The sequence below is a fragment of the Lichenostomus cassidix genome, chromosome 11 (genome assembly GCF_008360975.1).
Source record: "Lichenostomus cassidix isolate B80296 chromosome 11, HeHo_3.0, whole genome shotgun sequence".
Classification (NCBI taxonomy): Eukaryota; Metazoa; Chordata; class Aves; order Passeriformes; family Meliphagidae; genus Lichenostomus; species Lichenostomus cassidix.
In genome coordinates, this window is record NC_139492.1 from 20238968 (window position 1) to 20256940 (window position 17973).

At 43.8% G+C, this 17973-nt stretch overlaps 1 protein-coding gene across 1 annotated transcript in view; it reads left to right on the forward strand.

Moving 5' to 3' along the window:
• The window catches only part of SLC7A10 (solute carrier family 7 member 10), a 38959-nt gene extending 22364 nt beyond the window's left edge, over positions 1-16595 (forward strand). Inside the window, exons 2-11 of the mRNA XM_085072102.1 lie at positions 54-258; positions 6319-6470; positions 7216-7341; positions 8303-8456; positions 10105-10228; positions 10324-10427; positions 11473-11569; positions 14695-14844; positions 15130-15307; positions 16264-16595. Coding sequence (XP_084928228.1) covers positions 54-258; positions 6319-6470; positions 7216-7341; positions 8303-8456; positions 10105-10228; positions 10324-10427; positions 11473-11569; positions 14695-14844; positions 15130-15307; positions 16264-16388 — 1415 coding nt within the window. The 3' untranslated portion in view covers positions 16389-16595. The remainder of the gene's footprint in view (positions 1-53; positions 259-6318; positions 6471-7215; positions 7342-8302; positions 8457-10104; positions 10229-10323; positions 10428-11472; positions 11570-14694; positions 14845-15129; positions 15308-16263) is intronic.
• The last annotated feature ends 1378 nt before the right edge of the window (positions 16596-17973 follow it).

Consider the following 17973-nt stretch of genomic DNA (forward strand, 5'->3'; position numbering starts at 1 on the left):
AAGCAAAATATTTACTTTCTTTTACCTCACTGCTAACCTATTGTCCTTTCCAGGTAATATCATTGGTTCTGGGATCTTTATTTCACCAAAAGGAGTTTTGGAGCATGCCGGCTCAGTGGGACTTGCTCTCATTATTTGGGTACTTGGCGGTGGTGTGGCTGCCCTCGGCTCTCTATGTTACGCTGAATTGGGAGTCACCATCCCCAAGTCGGGAGGGGATTATTCCTATGTCACAGAGATTTTTGGTGGGTTAGCCGGGTAAGTACCCTATCTCTATAAACTAATTTGAAAACACATTTATATTATGTATTTGGTGCGGAAAAGCCATCTGACTTGGAAGAGACAGCATTTGTCATTAAAAATGCTTTAGCAAAATCAATCTTTCTGTACTCTGTTAGAAATACCAAATTGCCCCTACACAGACCTCCCACTTTCCAAGGGGAGGTGATGGATGCTTTCACTTCCCTCACTGACTCAATAAAGTCCATGACAGAAAAGAGCAATGCTGTGTCCAAGTGATACTCCTGTGTGCAAGTCATGAATGATCAGTGCCTTGTATTGAAGAGCTTTAGCCATGAGGGAGGCCAGGCTGGAGCTGCTTTGCTACAGAAATAAAGCAAAGCTGCTTCACTTACTGCAGTTGTACAGAATAACCAAGTGTGTAAATACAGGGTTTGGGGGAATGCTACTCAGAGAATGATTTCTCTTTGAAAATACTACTAATGGAGTAGTGTGGCTAAGGGAAGAAGGGACAAGTGAGAAGAGGTTATCTTTTTCATTTCAGAGTACACTTTTTCATGTATTCAACACAATAAATTAAGCTGTCAGCTCGTACTCACAGGCTGCTAGAGAAGCACCAGAATTATCTGATCAGGTCTCTCATTGCAAGTAGAGAGGCCAGACCAGATGCTGGTGGTTTAGTTAAGAAAAATAAGCACCAGAGCAGAAAACTAGAGAAACAGTAAGGGGAAAAAAAACCAAACTAGAGTATTCCTTCTCATGTGAGATGGAAAATGAGCTCATAACAGTTGAGCTGCCTGCTGAGCAAGGACAAATCAGAACAGGCATAACACAGGCTGTCCTCTCATGCCTGCCTCAGCTCAGTGCCTCACAGTGCCTCAGCTCAGTGCCTCAGCTCAGTGCCACATAGGCACTGGGCACAGCCAGCTTTACAGACATGCTAGGTCACAAGGTACATTGCTGATGCTTGTCAGAATTAAGCCATTGCCTTATGCTGGGTCATGAAGTCTGTGTTTCTTCAGCTGATGGAATCTCTCCTCTAAACATTGTCCTGCTTTGCATAGAAAATTACACTGACATCACAGAACATATTGAGGTAACAACAGCATTGTCTTGGTTAAGCAAATCTCAACTCTACTGAGGTTTGTTCTCTTGCAGGGGCAGGAGCTGCACAGCCAAGCTCCTGCTTCCCCAGGTCACTGTAGCTGGCAGGCAGCATCTTCCCTATTGCATGCTCACAGGAATAGTGTCTGCAATAAAGGACCAGGGAAATGAGAGCATAGTACCTCACAAACTGTCACAAATCCCATCCCAGGAATCACCATGAAGGAGGCCAGAAACATCAGAGTTTCACAAAGCCAAAAGAATTGTGCTTCTAAGGGAGAAAATGAAACTGCTTAGAAATCAAGTACACCTAAGTCCAGCTTTACATTGTTCCTCAGCTTACTCTGGCACAGAGAACTTGCCTGGTCCCTGCAAGCACCAAGCTATGCAACTGCTGTAACAAACCACACACCAGTTGATTGATCACTGACCAGCATGTACCTGGGGACAGTCTCACCACCCAAGGCAGGAGGTTCTGCTTGTGCAGCAGTTGCTTGGGTGTCCAGGGTTGTCATGCACAAGCAATATCAAAAAAGCACAATCTGGAGGGAAGCAGTGTTCCCATTCTTGCTGTGTAGACACTTTAACATTTCTCTCAAGGAAATAAATAGTCCCACTAGTATGACAAAGGGTTATATTAAGCAAAAGCCTTCAGGTGGGTTTTAGTGTAAAAAAGGGGTGATTCAGTCATATTTTCCAGTAAAGCCAAGATGGAATTGTGCCCTGCTGCACTTTGCTGAGCCACCACCTAAAGCCTGCAGCTTTGAGGAACTCTGAGAAGCACCTTCAGCTTCCCACTTGGAAAGTGCCCATTCACCACAGAGGTTGGACACAGGGTCACAGATAAAAGGGGCCTTCACTGTGCCTCCCCTGAGATAAAAAACACTGCTTCTCTCTTTTGATTTAATACTTCTACAGCAACTTTCATCAAATGCAGCACTCAAAGCTTTAGCACATCTGCCTTTCCAGTGCATCTGACTTTCCCAGTGGCTAATCTGGATGGTTTGGTTTATTCACACAAAGATGTTTGTTATAAGAGCACATGCTGTACCCACCCAGATCACAACATCTCCACTTCTGTTGTCTTTTCCCAAAATCCTTCCATTTATTATGTTTTCCTGCATAGTAACAGCTATTGGAGTACCACATGCCCCAGCTTCTGTGTCTGGCAGTATAGATAGTTGGATGTATGACTTTTTTTAAAAAGGCCACATTACTAGGTGTAATGTAAGTGGGTGAATGGAATAACAGAGACAGGACAGGACCATCTGAGCTGGCAGGAGCTGTGGCTGCAAAGCAGGAGCCCTGCTCTGAGTCCAACTCAAGGACAGCATGAAACACTGGTGAAAAGTGGTGGTGATGGCAAACCTTGGCTGGAGACAGACCTGCATAGAGACACTCCTCAGGTCCTCTGGCCAGGGGAGAAGAAAGAGGTGAGGGAGAGTTCCAGTATTACTAGGCTCTGGTCTCGTACCAGAGAAGAGACTCCTGCTTTCATCTCTATTTAAAAATCATATTCGTTTTTAATAGCATTTGTGTGTGAGCACACAAGCTGCAGGGAATGTGTCACAGCCTGTGCTGCAGGAGCCATCTGACCACAGCTCTTCTTACATGCATATGGGCTTGCAGGTCTGTACGGTTCACAGAAAGAGCATTACCCCAAATAGTAAATGAGAGGCTTGATATGTATTCTTGCAGAAGACAGTGAATAAATCCAGTTTCATCAAAAACAATCCAGTGCATTTCTGATCAACACAGCTTCTTCTGAATGCTCAGCAATAATGCTGTAGCTAGCACAGCTGCTTCACCAGCAAAGACTGGTGACTGGCCATATGTCCTTATTAAAGTCAGTCAGCAGAGAGTTTTCAGCCAAAGCTTTCCTTAGTGTCACTCTAAACTGCAAGTATAACATGCTCCAAATAGACTTCTATGTTTCTTCTTTTTAATTGAAAAAATCTGAATTTTCCAAAGGCAATAAGCCTTTCAACAATGTAGGGTAGCATTAATAGTATCCAAACTGGCTCAAACTTACTTAAGCCAGTTCAGTTTTTCCTGAACTAAGGTTAGCTGTACTATTGCACCTGTTCCAAACTATTTTCTTTTGCCAATGATGCACAAGTAGGGCACACTGCTTTTACAGACTGCTTTTACTCCATAACATTTAATATCTAATTTGAGATCATTGTGGGAGTGCAGGCACATCCCAAATAGAAATTTGAGAACCAATTTCACCAAGCCCACTAGACTATTTAAGACCCAGATCAAACCATGTTTTTTATTTCTTTCCACAGGTAAGGAAATTAGTATGCAGAGATGTCTGCAGAAAAAATCAGTTTTGGTCCAGGGATGTGGCACTTCACATGAATGCCACACCTTCCCAAGAATAGCTAATGGCAACACTTACTCCAGCCTGTCTCTAAAATGGGGGGATGGGCTCTAATTAGACATTATCGCATGCATGTACACACTGATGGGAGCGTGTGCCATTAATTTCAATGAACTTTGGATCAAACTCGACAACAAAACACAGCAGAGGACATCCAGCCAGTAGCTAAAATACAAGCAGGGAGGTTATTTTACCAGCCATTTCACTACCAGCGTGTGCAGAAGCTCAGATTTTTCATGCAAACTCCAACGTTCAGAAAAAAGCCCAACCAACCTACCAAAAACCCAAAACCAACCAACCAAACAGCTACATCTTCCTTTTTCTTTACATTCAGCTGTCTCAAGCCTGTTCTAAAGATCTGATCTCTTCTTAGTCAGCAGCAAGAGATTTAACTTCTCATATTCTTTTAATCTCAGTTAATGACTGTGAAAGGCTGTAGGATGGAGTTCCTCTCCAACATTCTCAGTACCACAGCTCAGCCCTCAGGGCAATAATTCTGCCACTTTCCATCTGAAGAACAAAATAATTCCAGGTATGCCATGCTGTCATCGCCCCTCCTCAAGCAAACACCATCTCTCCACAAGCCATTTCACTCAGGAGCAGCCATTCCCAGCCAGCTGGGCCTCCAGATCCTCATCTGCCCTGACAGCCCCTGGCACAGTGAGAACAATGCATGTTCTCCAGAACACCACAGCCAGTTGTTCAGGGATGTGAATGTGATCTGAGTGACCAGCGTGGAGATCTTTTTCTCAGAAACAGGTTTGGTTAAAATCTATCTGTAGAAACAAGATAAAAGTGGGCCTACAACTTAGGCAAGTTTCCTTCTTGTTTTACGGCCATCTCTCTCTTGAGCTTCACATTTGACAGTGCAACTTTGTGTCCCTCTGCTAAAATTACACATTTGCCTTAATTTGCATTATCAACCCTTCATTTCAATTCCACAACTGTCAGAAATAATCCATTCCCATTCAACTATATTCTATCCAATACCAACTATACCACACTGCATAATACAACACAGAAGCAAGGGTCAATTTTGCCTGAAGTAGTGGTTTCAGAGTCATTCTCCCCACTGAATGTTTTTACACAATTCTCAACCTACGTAATTGGTATGGGTGAAGATAAACATGACAGGGACGAATTGGTAGCCTCTGCAAAGGCCCTGCCAGCTGACAGCCATAAACAACAACTTGACCTCAGTCAGCACCGTCAGAATCCTAATCATATTCAGCAAATTATTATCACAGTCTTTAGCTCCTATTTATTCTTCTGTGTGGATCAGCTGAGTTAAATCAGCAAGCAGGATCTGCAGAGGTGCCCCAAACAGGGTATATCATCAACACCACCAAATAGCACAAAGCAATCACTGGAGAAAATTGCTCTGAACCACAATGAAAAACATTAGCAATTGGGGGGGGGAGGGGAAAAGTCACACAACAAAATAAAGGAAAAACTGCTGAGTTTATTGTAAAAATCTACAGTGTCACTAGGGAAGATAACCCTCTCTTCTATCAGTCTGGTTTACCAAATTAACTCTGGTAGCTAATAATTGCCCCATACTTCTCAGAAACAAGAAGGCAAAGTGAAGGATGGGGAGTACCCAGCAAGCAGTACTCCCTCCAGGTTAATGGCACAAAGAGGGGCTCCCTCAGCTGTGCCAGATTTACAGGACTGGAAGCAGGGTACACACAAGATGGGTGCAGCCTCTTAAAGAGCAACCCACGTAATGCAGAAATTATACTGTCTTATTTGGAAATACCATTTCAAATCCTCATTCATGTCAGGCATCCCTACACATTAAATTTGTGCATGTGTGTGAATGAATGGCTGTGTGTCTGTGTGTGCATATACATGGCACAAAAAACTTCACTTTCTCACAATGACTACTTCTCACTATAGAAATAATAATACTTCAAACATTTTTAAAGACTAACCAGATCCACTGCTGCCTTTCTAATTTTTTTTCCTTTGCACAGAATGAGAAACCAAAATATCTCATACTTTATATTTGCATGGATACCTTGTTGGGTGCAATCACCTTAAGCTACACCTGGAGGCAGACAGCCAGCCCAGTGGACCCCGGCTGAGTGATCCATCACAAAATACTGCAGCACTAGTCTGCCCTGGCCCAGGTCAGAGCCAACACCAACGGTGACAAGAAACATCCCCACTGACCAGCAGGGAACTGCAGCTGCCGCCTTTGGCTGAAGGCTCTGCCAAAACCCTTTAGAGGTGCCTTCAATGTAGGGACTACTGCCTGCTGTGGTAATGTGTCAGCCCAGGAGCAACAGAGTTCCTTTCAGCTAGACACACAGAGTTAAAGCATGCCCACTGGTCATAATCCTCGCTCTTCCACACGTTCCTAAACCATGTTTTGCTTTACAATGTTTCATTTAAAATCCAGATTGTGTTAAGAACATGGGAAAAGGGATGGGGAGAGTCACGAGCAAGTGACTGTTAGGGGTGACTAGGACAAAGGTGCTCGGCCCTGATGCATTGTGAGCAGAAGTACTGCATAGCTGAACACGTGTTATCTCCTCCGGCACAGCACTAGCACTGCTTTCTTGTGCTTTTCCTTGTCTTTCCAGGTTTCTGCTGCTGTGGAGCGCAGTGCTTATTATGTACCCAACTAGTCTGGCCGTCATTGCACTGACTTTCTCAAACTATGTCCTGCAGCCCATCTTCCCTAACTGTATCCCCCCCTATAATGCCTCTAGGGTCCTCTCCATGGTGTGTTTACGTGAGTATTCACTTCTTGCACATACACAAATCTTGCCCTGGTTTTACAAGGGACCACTTGAGGTGCCACTCCAGCCAGGCTGGGGTCAGGGCCACAACTCCAAAGGCCAGTGGGGCGGTCCCAGGAGAGACACTGTGACTGGTGTGGGCAATTCTATCCCTTTCCACTTGCCTGCAGCAAGTATAGTGGCCTGGAGTGAGGCACAAAGGCACCCAAATCCCGGTGGGTCCAGGGAAAGTGTTAGCAGGTGAGCATGTTGGATGGGACAGTGCTGTGCTCCCTGCAGAGCCATGGGCACCCATGGTGACCTACCACCCTTTGAGCCCTTTCCTTTCTTATTCTTCTTTCACATTCACAAACGTGAGTGTGCAGAAAGGCAGCGTGCAGCCAGCTCTGCATTAATTACTTATGGAGCTGACAAAAGCAAACCAGAGCTCTAGGACAGAAGACATTCACTGTTTCTGTGAGGAGGCAATGATCCCTGCATGCTGAGCACTACTCAGGCACAGTTATTGGAGCCTGGGAGAGCCCCAGCTGGCAGCACCCAAGGGATGAAGGCTGATGGCTGCCAGGGATGCCCCTGCAGCTGGGAGTCTTCTTGGGAAAGGCAGTGCTCCACTTCACCCTCATTCCTGGCCACGCTAGAGCTCCCTGCAGGAACTTGCATGTGTTTTTCAATATTTTGACTGTCTGTTCTTAAATAAACATAATTTCATTTCACTGAATTCAGTCTTTTGCTCTCCAGTCCTCCTGACCTGGGTGAACAGCTCCAGTGTGCGATGGGCAACACGCATTCAGGATATATTTACAGCAGGAAAACTCTTAGCCCTGACCCTTATCATTATTGTGGGCTTCATACAGATCTTTAAAGGTACTCTGTGAGACAGCTCTAACATTGGTATGGTACTGTTGATAGACTTGATTTTTCCCACTTACTGCACTGTTTCTTCCTTACAAACTGACCAGAATGTGTGCTGGGTTTAACCAAGCTGTGGAGCTGCATACTGACACTGTGGAAAGTACAACACAAGGGAGAAATCAGCTGAATCCGCTTTAAAAAGTCCCTTTCCAGCCCACTTTGTACGATTTGATAGAATGAAGGAGAGCAGCTCACAATGTTTCAGAATACTTACTTAACATTTTTAATCTGTTGTTCATTCCTTGAATTTTAAGGGCTCTGGATGTAAAATGAATAACCAGTTCTTTGCCTAGAGAAGAAAGATATCTGCTTCATTTCAGGCACCAGTCCAATTTCCAACAAGTCACTTATAAGATTAAATATAGGTGAAAAAAGTCTCCCTGTTTCACCACTTATTGGAAAGCAGAAAGCAAAAAGACTTGTAATATTTTTATCATGTATATGATGAATTATATTAAGGACAAAGAAATATTACATTTACAGAGAGCAGAAAACTTGTTTTCTCAGTGGTAATAGTCTTAACAGTCTTGACAAATCTTTCAGCCCCACTGATATTTTATTTCAAGTATTTCTACTGAACAACACCAAACTCTTGTAAAAGAAAATTGCAACAGGAGCAGGTAGGAATTTACACTGCCAAGGATCCACCCTCAGACAGTGCAGGTTGACAAAGTGTCTCATGAGTTGCTGCAGCACAGAGGGTGGTGAAGGGTGCCTGTACAGCGTGAGCTGCTTCACCAGGACACTGTCCTGCAGTAAGCACTGCAATTGCTATGTCAGCCCATGGTGACACGAAGAGCATGAAGTCTCAGTTCCAATAAAGAATAAAGAATAAAAAGGGAAAACTTACCTATTTTAAAGTGTCTGAGGTAGGTAGGCGTGGCTTAACTTCTTGCTTTCGCTCTCTGTGCAGGAAACTACAAAGAGCTGACACCAAGCAACGCATTCAATTTTTGGATGACTCCATCCGTGGGGCATTTAGCTTTAGCTTTTCTTCAAGGGTCCTTTGCATTCAGTGGATGGAACTTCTTGAATTATGTAACAGAAGAGCTGGTTGATCCCTGCAGGCAAGTATCCATTTCTATGACACCCACATTTTCTTGAAGTGCTGAGACATTAGAGCTATCTGGTAGTATTACTCATTTCATAAGATGCTGCCATGTGGTTCCATGTTTGTGGGATCAGTCTTTCTAACGGAGAGAGATTTTTGTTTAGAATAGATAGTAGGCAAGTTACAGAAACACTGAAATTTAAAAAATATTGCACAAGGTATTAACTGAATCAAAGCAGCCTATAGACAAGGATCTTTATGTCACTATTCAATCATAGTCAATCTTCCATAGTGGAAAATTAACCATAGATGACATACTGGACAAGTATCTACAGGGTGAATCTTCTTTGTTGTAAAAAAGTTGAATTATCCTGGAAGGTGCTTTGCTTTTTCACGCAAAGGTATCCCACAGACACTTGAAAGCGATTTTGTTTTCCACAGGCCAAAAGATTAGTTGTGCAGTGAAGGTGGCACCGTCTGCCCCAGCACAGCTGTTGGCACCAGCTGACATTGACATTGGGTCACTGCTGATTCTGGGTATGGGAAGGGGCTTGGAAATGATTTATCACAAGCAGGCTGAGAAGGCTGGAGGGAAAGGGAATTTTAGTTTAGCAAAGCTTAAATGTTTCAACGTTTCTGAGCTAATGAAGTGGGATGACAAATATCAAGAGCAGCTCTTGGAGCATTAGTTATTTCCGGGCATCCAATGCAAACAGTGATTAAACAAGAAATTTAAGCTAATACAGCTTGGATGGGAATGACAAAGCTACAGCCTTATAAGCATCTCTGCACCCCAGTGAGTGGCAAAGTGAATGTCCAGAGATCTCATCAGGAATAAAGAAAGTGTGGTAATGCATTTCCTTAATAAAAAACAATATTTTAATGGACCACCACAATTTCAAAGCTGAATAATAAAAAAGTCATTACTTAAATAAGGTAAATATAGCCTTAGTTGAGAAATAAAGAGAGAATGGAACAAATGGCGTCTTTTTTCTTTTTGCAGCCTTAGAGGAGAAATTAAAGCATTAAAAAAAATTGGATAACCAAAACCACTTCTCCCTTTTACTAAATCTGTTCAAATTCACAAAGGTTAAACATGCTTTCTGAAACCTTTTTTCCAAATCTGACACACAGAGAAAAATGCATTATGTTAGATACAGAACAGTTCAGGTGTCCACCTCTAAGAAGGTCTCTGGATTGAAGATCAAGTACATCTGTACTACTGTAAGTTGCCATAGTATTGTATGATGAGGTTTATGGTACACAATGGGCCAAGGCAGCAGCTGAACAATGGAATCCCCTACCTTTTCAGAGCAGGCAAAAGTAAAGTGAACCAAGACATTTTATTCCACCACGGTGCCTGCACATATTGCTTTTGGGAAATGGCTGCTTCATTTTTCAGTAACAGGCTGTCCCAGTCCCAGTCAAGAACGCAAAGGGTATTGTTGTCCCAGGAAGCTCCCTGCAGACAGAGCATTTCATAGCACTTTTAGCCTTCTCCAACATGCAATGGGTCAGAGAGCTGTTGGAAGCACTGCTTCCCTCCAGAGAAACAGCCAATGAACCCACCCAGCTGGGTGACCACCCCCGGGCCATATACCGTTGTTGTGGTCTTGCTGTTCATGATTGTAATTTCTTATCTACCCTCCTAATTCTTTTATTAGGAACCTACCTCGTGCCATATTCATATCCATCCCATTGGTGACATTTGTGTATACGTTCACCAACATTGCATATTTCACTGCCATGTCACCCCAAGAGCTCTTGTCCTCCAACGCTGTGGCGGTAGTAAGTAAACCATTCCCTGGATGTCTAAAATACACTTTGATTTTGGTACTGTGCTTTGCAGTATATTTCAGTTTCTCTGCCTTCTGTTGCTTTAGACATTTGGTGAAAAGTTACTGGGCTATTTTTCCTGGGTTATGCCAGTCTCAGTGGCCCTATCTACATTTGGAGGAATAAATGGATACCTTTTTACCTCATCAAGGTTAGATGGAGTACAATTTTATGAACATTATCTAATTTGGGGAGGGGCTGTTTTAATTGCATTTGCTAAAGAAATGCTAGCTAGACATTTTGGATGTTGTAGAGCATGAGGTTGTTGGGTGTGTTGGATACAATCAGTTATGAGTTATTCTGTTTTAAATCAGCAAATGAATATTGAATCATGAAATTTCTTTCAAATTTATCATTAAGAGTTATTAAAAGTGTTCGCAGATGTGGGAATAATTCACAGTAAGAGCCAAACACAGCTTTTGCATTGAACCAAAATAATTTTATATCATTAAACTTCCAGTAGCTCCCAGCTAAACTATGCTTTGTTCAAAGAGAAGTTTTAGGGCCTGGTGCTCTACTCAGTTACAGGCATTTTCATGTTCATGCTGGAAAATCATCTTTCAAGAAAGATGCTTTGTATGGATACTGCTGATGATGGGGCCAGAACCTGTAAAGTCTGTTAGATTGTAATCAATAAAGTCTGTTTATAATCATTTACCTATCTGAATTTAATTTAGAAGTTATAAAGCTTTCTTTAGGAAACAACTCAAATATCTTGGGAAAGTGATTTTCCCAGCACTTTTGTATGATGAGATGGAACAAATCTGAGTGCATATGTAACAGGTTATAAACTTAAAAGTGAAATGTTAAGGCATGTTAAACCTTATCCAAAACCCTTTTGACACTGTAAATAACCCACACAATCTTCAGAGTATTCATCCCCCACTGGGTAAAGAGACAACTCTGGCTAGCAGACAGGAAATCAGAAGATTTCGGTCCTCAGAGTTATTTTGGCATCTCAGAGCAGGTCTCTTCCCAGGTGACATTAGCTGTTAAAGACCTTATATACTGAAGGGTCTAATTTAAATACCTTTCCCCAAGGGACACAGTTTCTAGTCGTCTCTGCAGTTGCAGCCACAGCTTCCTTCCAATGAGAAGACCAAAGCAGGTGATTGAGATAAGAGGTATCATATGACTAGGGACAGGAGAGGCTGTTGCATGCCCAGTGGACTCATCATTACTCTTCTTATTTCCAGGTTATGTTTCTCTGGGGCTCGAGAAGGCCATTTGCCAAGTTTGCTTGCCATGATCCACGTCAAGAACTGCACACCCATTCCTGCCCTTCTTGTCTGTGTAAGTGTTACTGTCCCTGCTCTGTCACCAAGTAACCTGCTTTTAGAAACATTAAATCCCAGAGAGAAGAGCTGGAAAAACCATTGAGGGGTGGTTTTAACCCAGCAGAGGAGCAGTGGGTTGGCCTGAAATGCAGCTGGTAGGTGCTAGCTGAGCAGCTCCAACTGCCCCAGAGAGAAGCAGCCTTCAGCCTCAGAAATAATTCCTCCTTCTCCCAACCCCCTTGACACCTGAAGGGTTTCCTTCACAACCTGAGTTGCAATGTCAGCTCATTAACTCTTGTGCTGCAGCAAGAGATAGGGACTGGCTTTTGTAACAGAGATACTTGATTTAAGAAAAAAATTCCTTAGACCAATTTTGCCTGCTTCCCACAAGCATTTGGAAATCTTCATGGTCACTGCCAATCCCACTCAGGCAAGGCTGCTTTAGGTCCTGCCACCAAAGCCAGAGATATGGTGGGTCCCAGAGAATGTACAAAGTGCTCGTAAAATTACTTACTCTCAGCAATCAAGACATCATGTGAGGGGTGATCAGGCAGATCTCTGAGGGCCGCCTCTGTGGTATTTCTTTTCCACAGGCCAAAAAATTAAGTAAGGGACAATGATCACAGTGGCATTGAGTAACACATCTGCTGAATGGTACATCAGGCAGACAAGAGGCCACCTGCAAAGATCAGACACCAACAGGCCAGCTGTTAGGAGTGTTGGGGGCTGGTCTAGTTGCTGGCACGCTCCCATGGGAAAAAGATTCCCCTCATTTTTTAGACAGTGTAAACTTCCACAATACTAATGACTTAGGCAAGTTATTTGAAACAAAGAGCTTCATATGCTTTTACCAGTAGTGAAACTAGAATGTGTGATGGGTTTTACAGTGGCATAGAAGATAATAAAGAGGAAAACGGTTCACACGGCTGCTGTCCATGGGCTCTGCAGGACCCAAGCAAAGGAATTCCCTAAAGGGAATTTGCTTGAAATCTTGGCTGCATCAATGGCTGCCAACTGCAGATTTGCCACTGATACCAAAACCACGAGGGTTTGACCCCAGATGCATCAGCAAGATACATGTTTACATGCCTCCCAGCTCTACTAGCAGCAATTCTAGCACAGTACACTCATAAGAAATTTCACCAAGTAAGCCTCTGCTCATTCCCCTTTTATGACAAAATACACATCTTGCTGAGGTTTTACAGCATTCCTGAGGTTTAGTGCTCCATCACAAACATCTTGCATGTTGCCCATTGAAGGTTTGGTGTTAACTGCCCTGGGCAGCCATCATGGGATCCTGTGTTCCACTGGGGCCCATGAGGCAGAATTCCTTTGTTCTTAAAAATACATCAGCTGAAACAACACATTGAGTCTCAGAGGCTGTTTCTCTGCTGAACAGCCCCATCAAGAGCAAGCTACCTCTTGAGCTCACTGATCCATGACACAGCATTCCCCTTGAACCACAGTGCAAATCACAGAACAAGCATGACATATCAATTCATTGTTTGAAGGTGTTTTAATGCAGCTCAGTGCACAGGAAATAAATGAAATATTTATTGCTCAACGAATAGAAATGCAATAATAGTATAGTGTAGGCAGCTACAATAGCAAACAGGGCCATTCTTCAGGCAAACCTAGTTAATACATCAGATTCCTTTTCTCTTCCAGTGAATCACACCTAGCTCTCTGCATGGAGAGATGTTTCTTTGTACATGGAGAATGGCTGTACAAAGTGAGATGTTTATTGTTACTGATCTACTATTTTACTACCAAAAATCAAGGGGCCAAGCTAAATGTAAAATAAACAGACAGGGGTTTTTTTGCAAGATTGTGGGGAGTAGCCAGCCTCACTGCAAGCCACGTGGCTGTGGCCAAGCCATCAAGAGGGCAACACCCCCTCTTCAGCCACGAGCCACTGGGGATGGCACCCACACTGTGAGCAAATATGACACATCTGTGTCACCTATGCATGGAATCTTGCCACTCCAAGCGACATCAATGCAAAACCCATCGGTGGCAGTACACACGACACAGTGCTCACCTCAGGGGAGTGCAGAAACCCTGAGGCGTGCCCATATGACAGCAATATGAGATGGTGTCCAATTTTAAATCCATTTTGTGGTGAGACTGGTCAAGGTGTTGAAATTCCCGTGCCAAGCCAGCAAGGCTTTGAACAGGGGAACAGAGGGACCAGTGGGGCATTTGGTTGTGGTGGTGCTTGATTCCTGGTGCTGGAGGTGCAGAAACATTCCCCACTGGGAGGCATTTACTATTGAAAAAGTTAATTTGGAAAAAAGGAACATAAGCAAAAAGATACATCACACACCTGGATCAACACAGAGCAAAATCTTGAGCACTCTCTAGTGGGATTTAGATATTTACTTTCCTTCAGGCTCTGGGTCCCAGCAGACAGTGTTCACTGGACCGGTATTTGGTGCAGGTGAGTGCTCAGCCCCTGTGGTACCAAAGAGCAAGGTGGGGGGCTCGAGGAGAAGCACCTGGCCCCCAAGTTAGCTCTCCTGGCTCCCCAGTATTAGGCAGACACAGAGTTCAAAAAAGCTAACAAAAGCATAGAAATTTCCACCATCCATCTGCCAGTTTCCAAACATTAGTAACGCTCACAAGATAATTTATGCTGGTCAGCTGTGACATGAGCCAGCGGAAGAAAGGGCAAAACTCTAATTCTTTATAATATACACAGCAGCTCAACAACATAGTGCCTTAAACACAACACGTTAAGTCTAAGAAATCCTTTCACCTGGAGTTCTCACCATAAGGTTCAACAGCTTTTAAAACAGTAAACAGAAATAGGTGGAGTGGGAGCTTTGCCGACCTTCCCAGCCCTGCCTGCCTAGCCATGGGCCACAGAGACACCTATGCTAGTATCCCAGGGTATTTATAAACAGACCCTCTAGTCTCTTGCTTCAGCATGACCCAAATCACTCTAAATTCCCATTTAGCCCCAGCCCTGGTGGCACAGCTCAGGGATAAGGCACAGAGCCACAGGAGGCAGCACATGTCAAGCAGATGCCATAAACAAAAGGATTTTTAATGCTTTAACGGGAGTTTTGCTTGGTTTTGTTGTTTTTAGGCTACATTTTCTAGTAATGGCTCAAGAAGGCTATGCTCCTCTCTTTGCAGTGTTTTGCCACACTTATCATCATGCTTGTTGGAGACACATACACACTAATCAACTACGTGTCATTTATTAACTACCTCTGCTATGGAGTGACAATTATGGGCCTGATTGTTTTACGCTGGAAGAAACCCAAAATCTTCAGACCTATCAAGGTGACACTGTTAGAGCTAAATTTCTTGGTTGCAATAGTGATGCAAAGGGTGGGATGGGAACACCTCCCAAACCATGTCCCGAAGTGCCATTAGCGTAAAAGAGGGATACACAGGCAGATCTCTTGTGAACTTGTTGGGATGGGCAGAGAGGACAACAGTGGTAGAAGGAAGGGGGACACAACCTATGGGGGGACCTGGAGCCTGCACTTCCTGCAGTCCACCACAATGAGTCAGCCACTGCTGTTGCTCTGCACAGTTGTGCTCTGCTCTGCTCTCTCCTGGTAGGTGAACCTCCTCATCCCCATCACTTATCTGGCGTTTTGGGCATTTCTGCTGATCTTCAGCTTATACTCTGAGCCGATCGTCTGTGGGGTTGGACTAATTATCATTTTAACTGGAGTGCCAGTGTTTTTCCTTGGAGTCTACTGGAGAAATAAACCAAAGTGTGTAAATAGGCTAATAGGTAAGCCAGCACTATGTGCCTCACTGCCCTCCCTGCTTAAACTCTGACACTGGCACCAAAACAGCTAGGCAACTCACTGTATGAGCCCAGCCACCACCCTGAGCCTGGCAGTCCTGGCACACAAAGTGTCCAGGCAGTGATTTTCTGTGGGCAGATGTTTTGCTCACTCCTGGGTACATTTGCCTCCTCTCATGCCTCCATCCCCATCCACTCAGCTTGCTTACAGCAGCCTGTCCTGTGGCAAATACACAGGGTGTCACTTTACAAACATGGAAGCTAAATGGGTAATCACAAAGAGTCTGAGGAGTTTGTCTGACCCTCACCCTGCCTTCCTCCACCGTGCCACCAGCATGTCCTGTCACACAAGCCCTGTGCAACATGATGAACTATCTCATAGTCAAAAGTTTCGTATAAAGCCTTACATAAAATTACAACTGCACACAAGTATTTTATGTTTTGGTTGTGTTTGATTTTAATCACTTTGCTCTAAGGTGAGGGCTTTCAACAAACACACTGCAGCCCTCTGCTCTGACTGGAGGGTTTCTGTCAGCTGCAGCGGTCTCTGCTGCCAGCAGCTCCCTGAGGCCAGTGGTCACTGCAGCAGGGCTGACAGTGCCAGAAGGGCTGGCAGCCATGCCATGCCATGCCATGCCATGCCATGCCATGCCATGCCATGCCAATCCTGTCAGCCTGCCATGGGCAGCACTGGCAGCTCTGTAAGGGGCTGGGGAAAGCTATCCCTAAAGCTGTCCCATCTTAATCTGCCCCTGCTTCACAAACATTTTTTGTTCACTGAGCTGGAGATGAGAAGGGTTTGAGTCGGTGGGGGGGGGTGGGCAGCAGAGCTGTGCAGCCTCCTTCCCATTTGGCATTGCTCCAGCATCACACATTTGTTTGGAAGAGCTTGAGGATCCCCATTAACCACCCATTAACCACTGGCCGTTTGCTCCTTGCAGAGTCCATGACGTGCTGGGGGCAGAAGCTGTGTTTTGTGGTGTACCCTCAGTGTGGAAGTGCCGAGGAGGAGGCATCCTCAGCCCACTCTTGGCGGCCAGTGAGCAAGACAGCAGTGAGGAAATAACAGCATGGCCTTTGCGGCTGAAGTGGCTTCTTGTTTACATGCTGATTTTTGAAAAAAGTTTTTCTGGAAAAAAAATTGTTTTAGAGCTCCAATAGTGAAGCCCATAAAATGAGCCACATCCTTTATGGCCTCTGTAGCTTTTAGTTATGCCCTAAGAAATTTTTAAAAAAGTAAAAAGAAAAAAAGAAGAAATAAAATATAAAATAAGGTGCTGGTTGGGGTTTTTTTCTGGCAGTGTTCTCGCTCAGCAGAGGCAAGCAGCACAGACACAGCTCTGGAATACTGATTTTAGTCACCACGAGGGTCCACCAGAAATATACAAATTCAGGCATTTCAAAACTAGGGCAGTTCCTAACACAAAATCTAAGTATAGAAATCAAGAGAAAGCAAGAAGACCTCTTGCTGTCCCTGGGTGGGGCAAATGCCCACATAACACATGAGGCATCAAAGTTACAATCCAAGGGACCACCCCTTCACATATCTGAAGGAGCACAGCATCTCTGTCCCAGCTTTGAAGACTGGCACAACCAGGGCAGGGTCACTGTGCTGAGCACAGACCGCAGAGCAAAAGCTGTGACACCAACAATCATCTGGACCATTCTGGCATCATTTCATGACACAGGAAAAAAGATACAGAAGTAGTAATCTAAATCTCAAGTATCTCACTTTTGAAGCATTGTTGTAAAGGTGGAGTGGGGTTCCTACATCCCAGATGGGACAGTGCTCACTGCACCACCCAGGAACTCCTGCACGAAGCTCAGCATTATCCAGGTGCCAACTGGGGAGGATGGAGACATGGAGAGGTTTGCAGTGGGCCCAGCAGTGGGAACTCAAAGGAAACACAGGAAAGGAGTCTGATGTTCCTCCTGTCGATTGACGGTCAGGTAGTGTCATGTTACCTCAGGGACCAATTTCCCATTTCAGCTGTGTTCAACCAAGTAAAAAGCCTAAAACACTCACACATCAGATGCTCCTTAGAAAGTGTTTTGCATCTTTTATTTGCACCATACTCTAGGAAAAAATCCTCATTCATGTACTTAATTAATATATTGAGATTTGCTCTATATATTGTAGCAATATGGCCACTTTCACACCAGGGTATTTTCTGAAAATGCAAAATGTGAGAACAGCTCTGAGCTACTATTCTTTCGCAGTTTTTGAAAACAAAATCCATCACATTCAGTAGCCTTGGTAACAGCCATATGAATGTAATTTTAAAAGTATCTATGGCCCTGGCATAAAATTAAGAATTCATTACCTCTTAGCAAATTATTTCGAAATACTTTTGTTTTTAGAAATCCATCATCATCATCATCATATCTATATATTAAAATTCTATTCATCTCTCTCCAAAATTTCAGATGGTAGGCACTAAAAAGAAACACAGCTTATATTCTTTTCTTAGTATAATGCTGTTAACCATAAGAGATTAAAATATATATTTAGCTAGGAAAAAAGTGTGGTTTTGTGTGTATATATGCACACACATAAAGAAAGATTCCACAATTTAAATAATAGTATGAATATAGAGTTTGTTGTTGAAGGTTGGGGGGGGGGTGGAATTTTCTCCATCCCTGTTACTAGG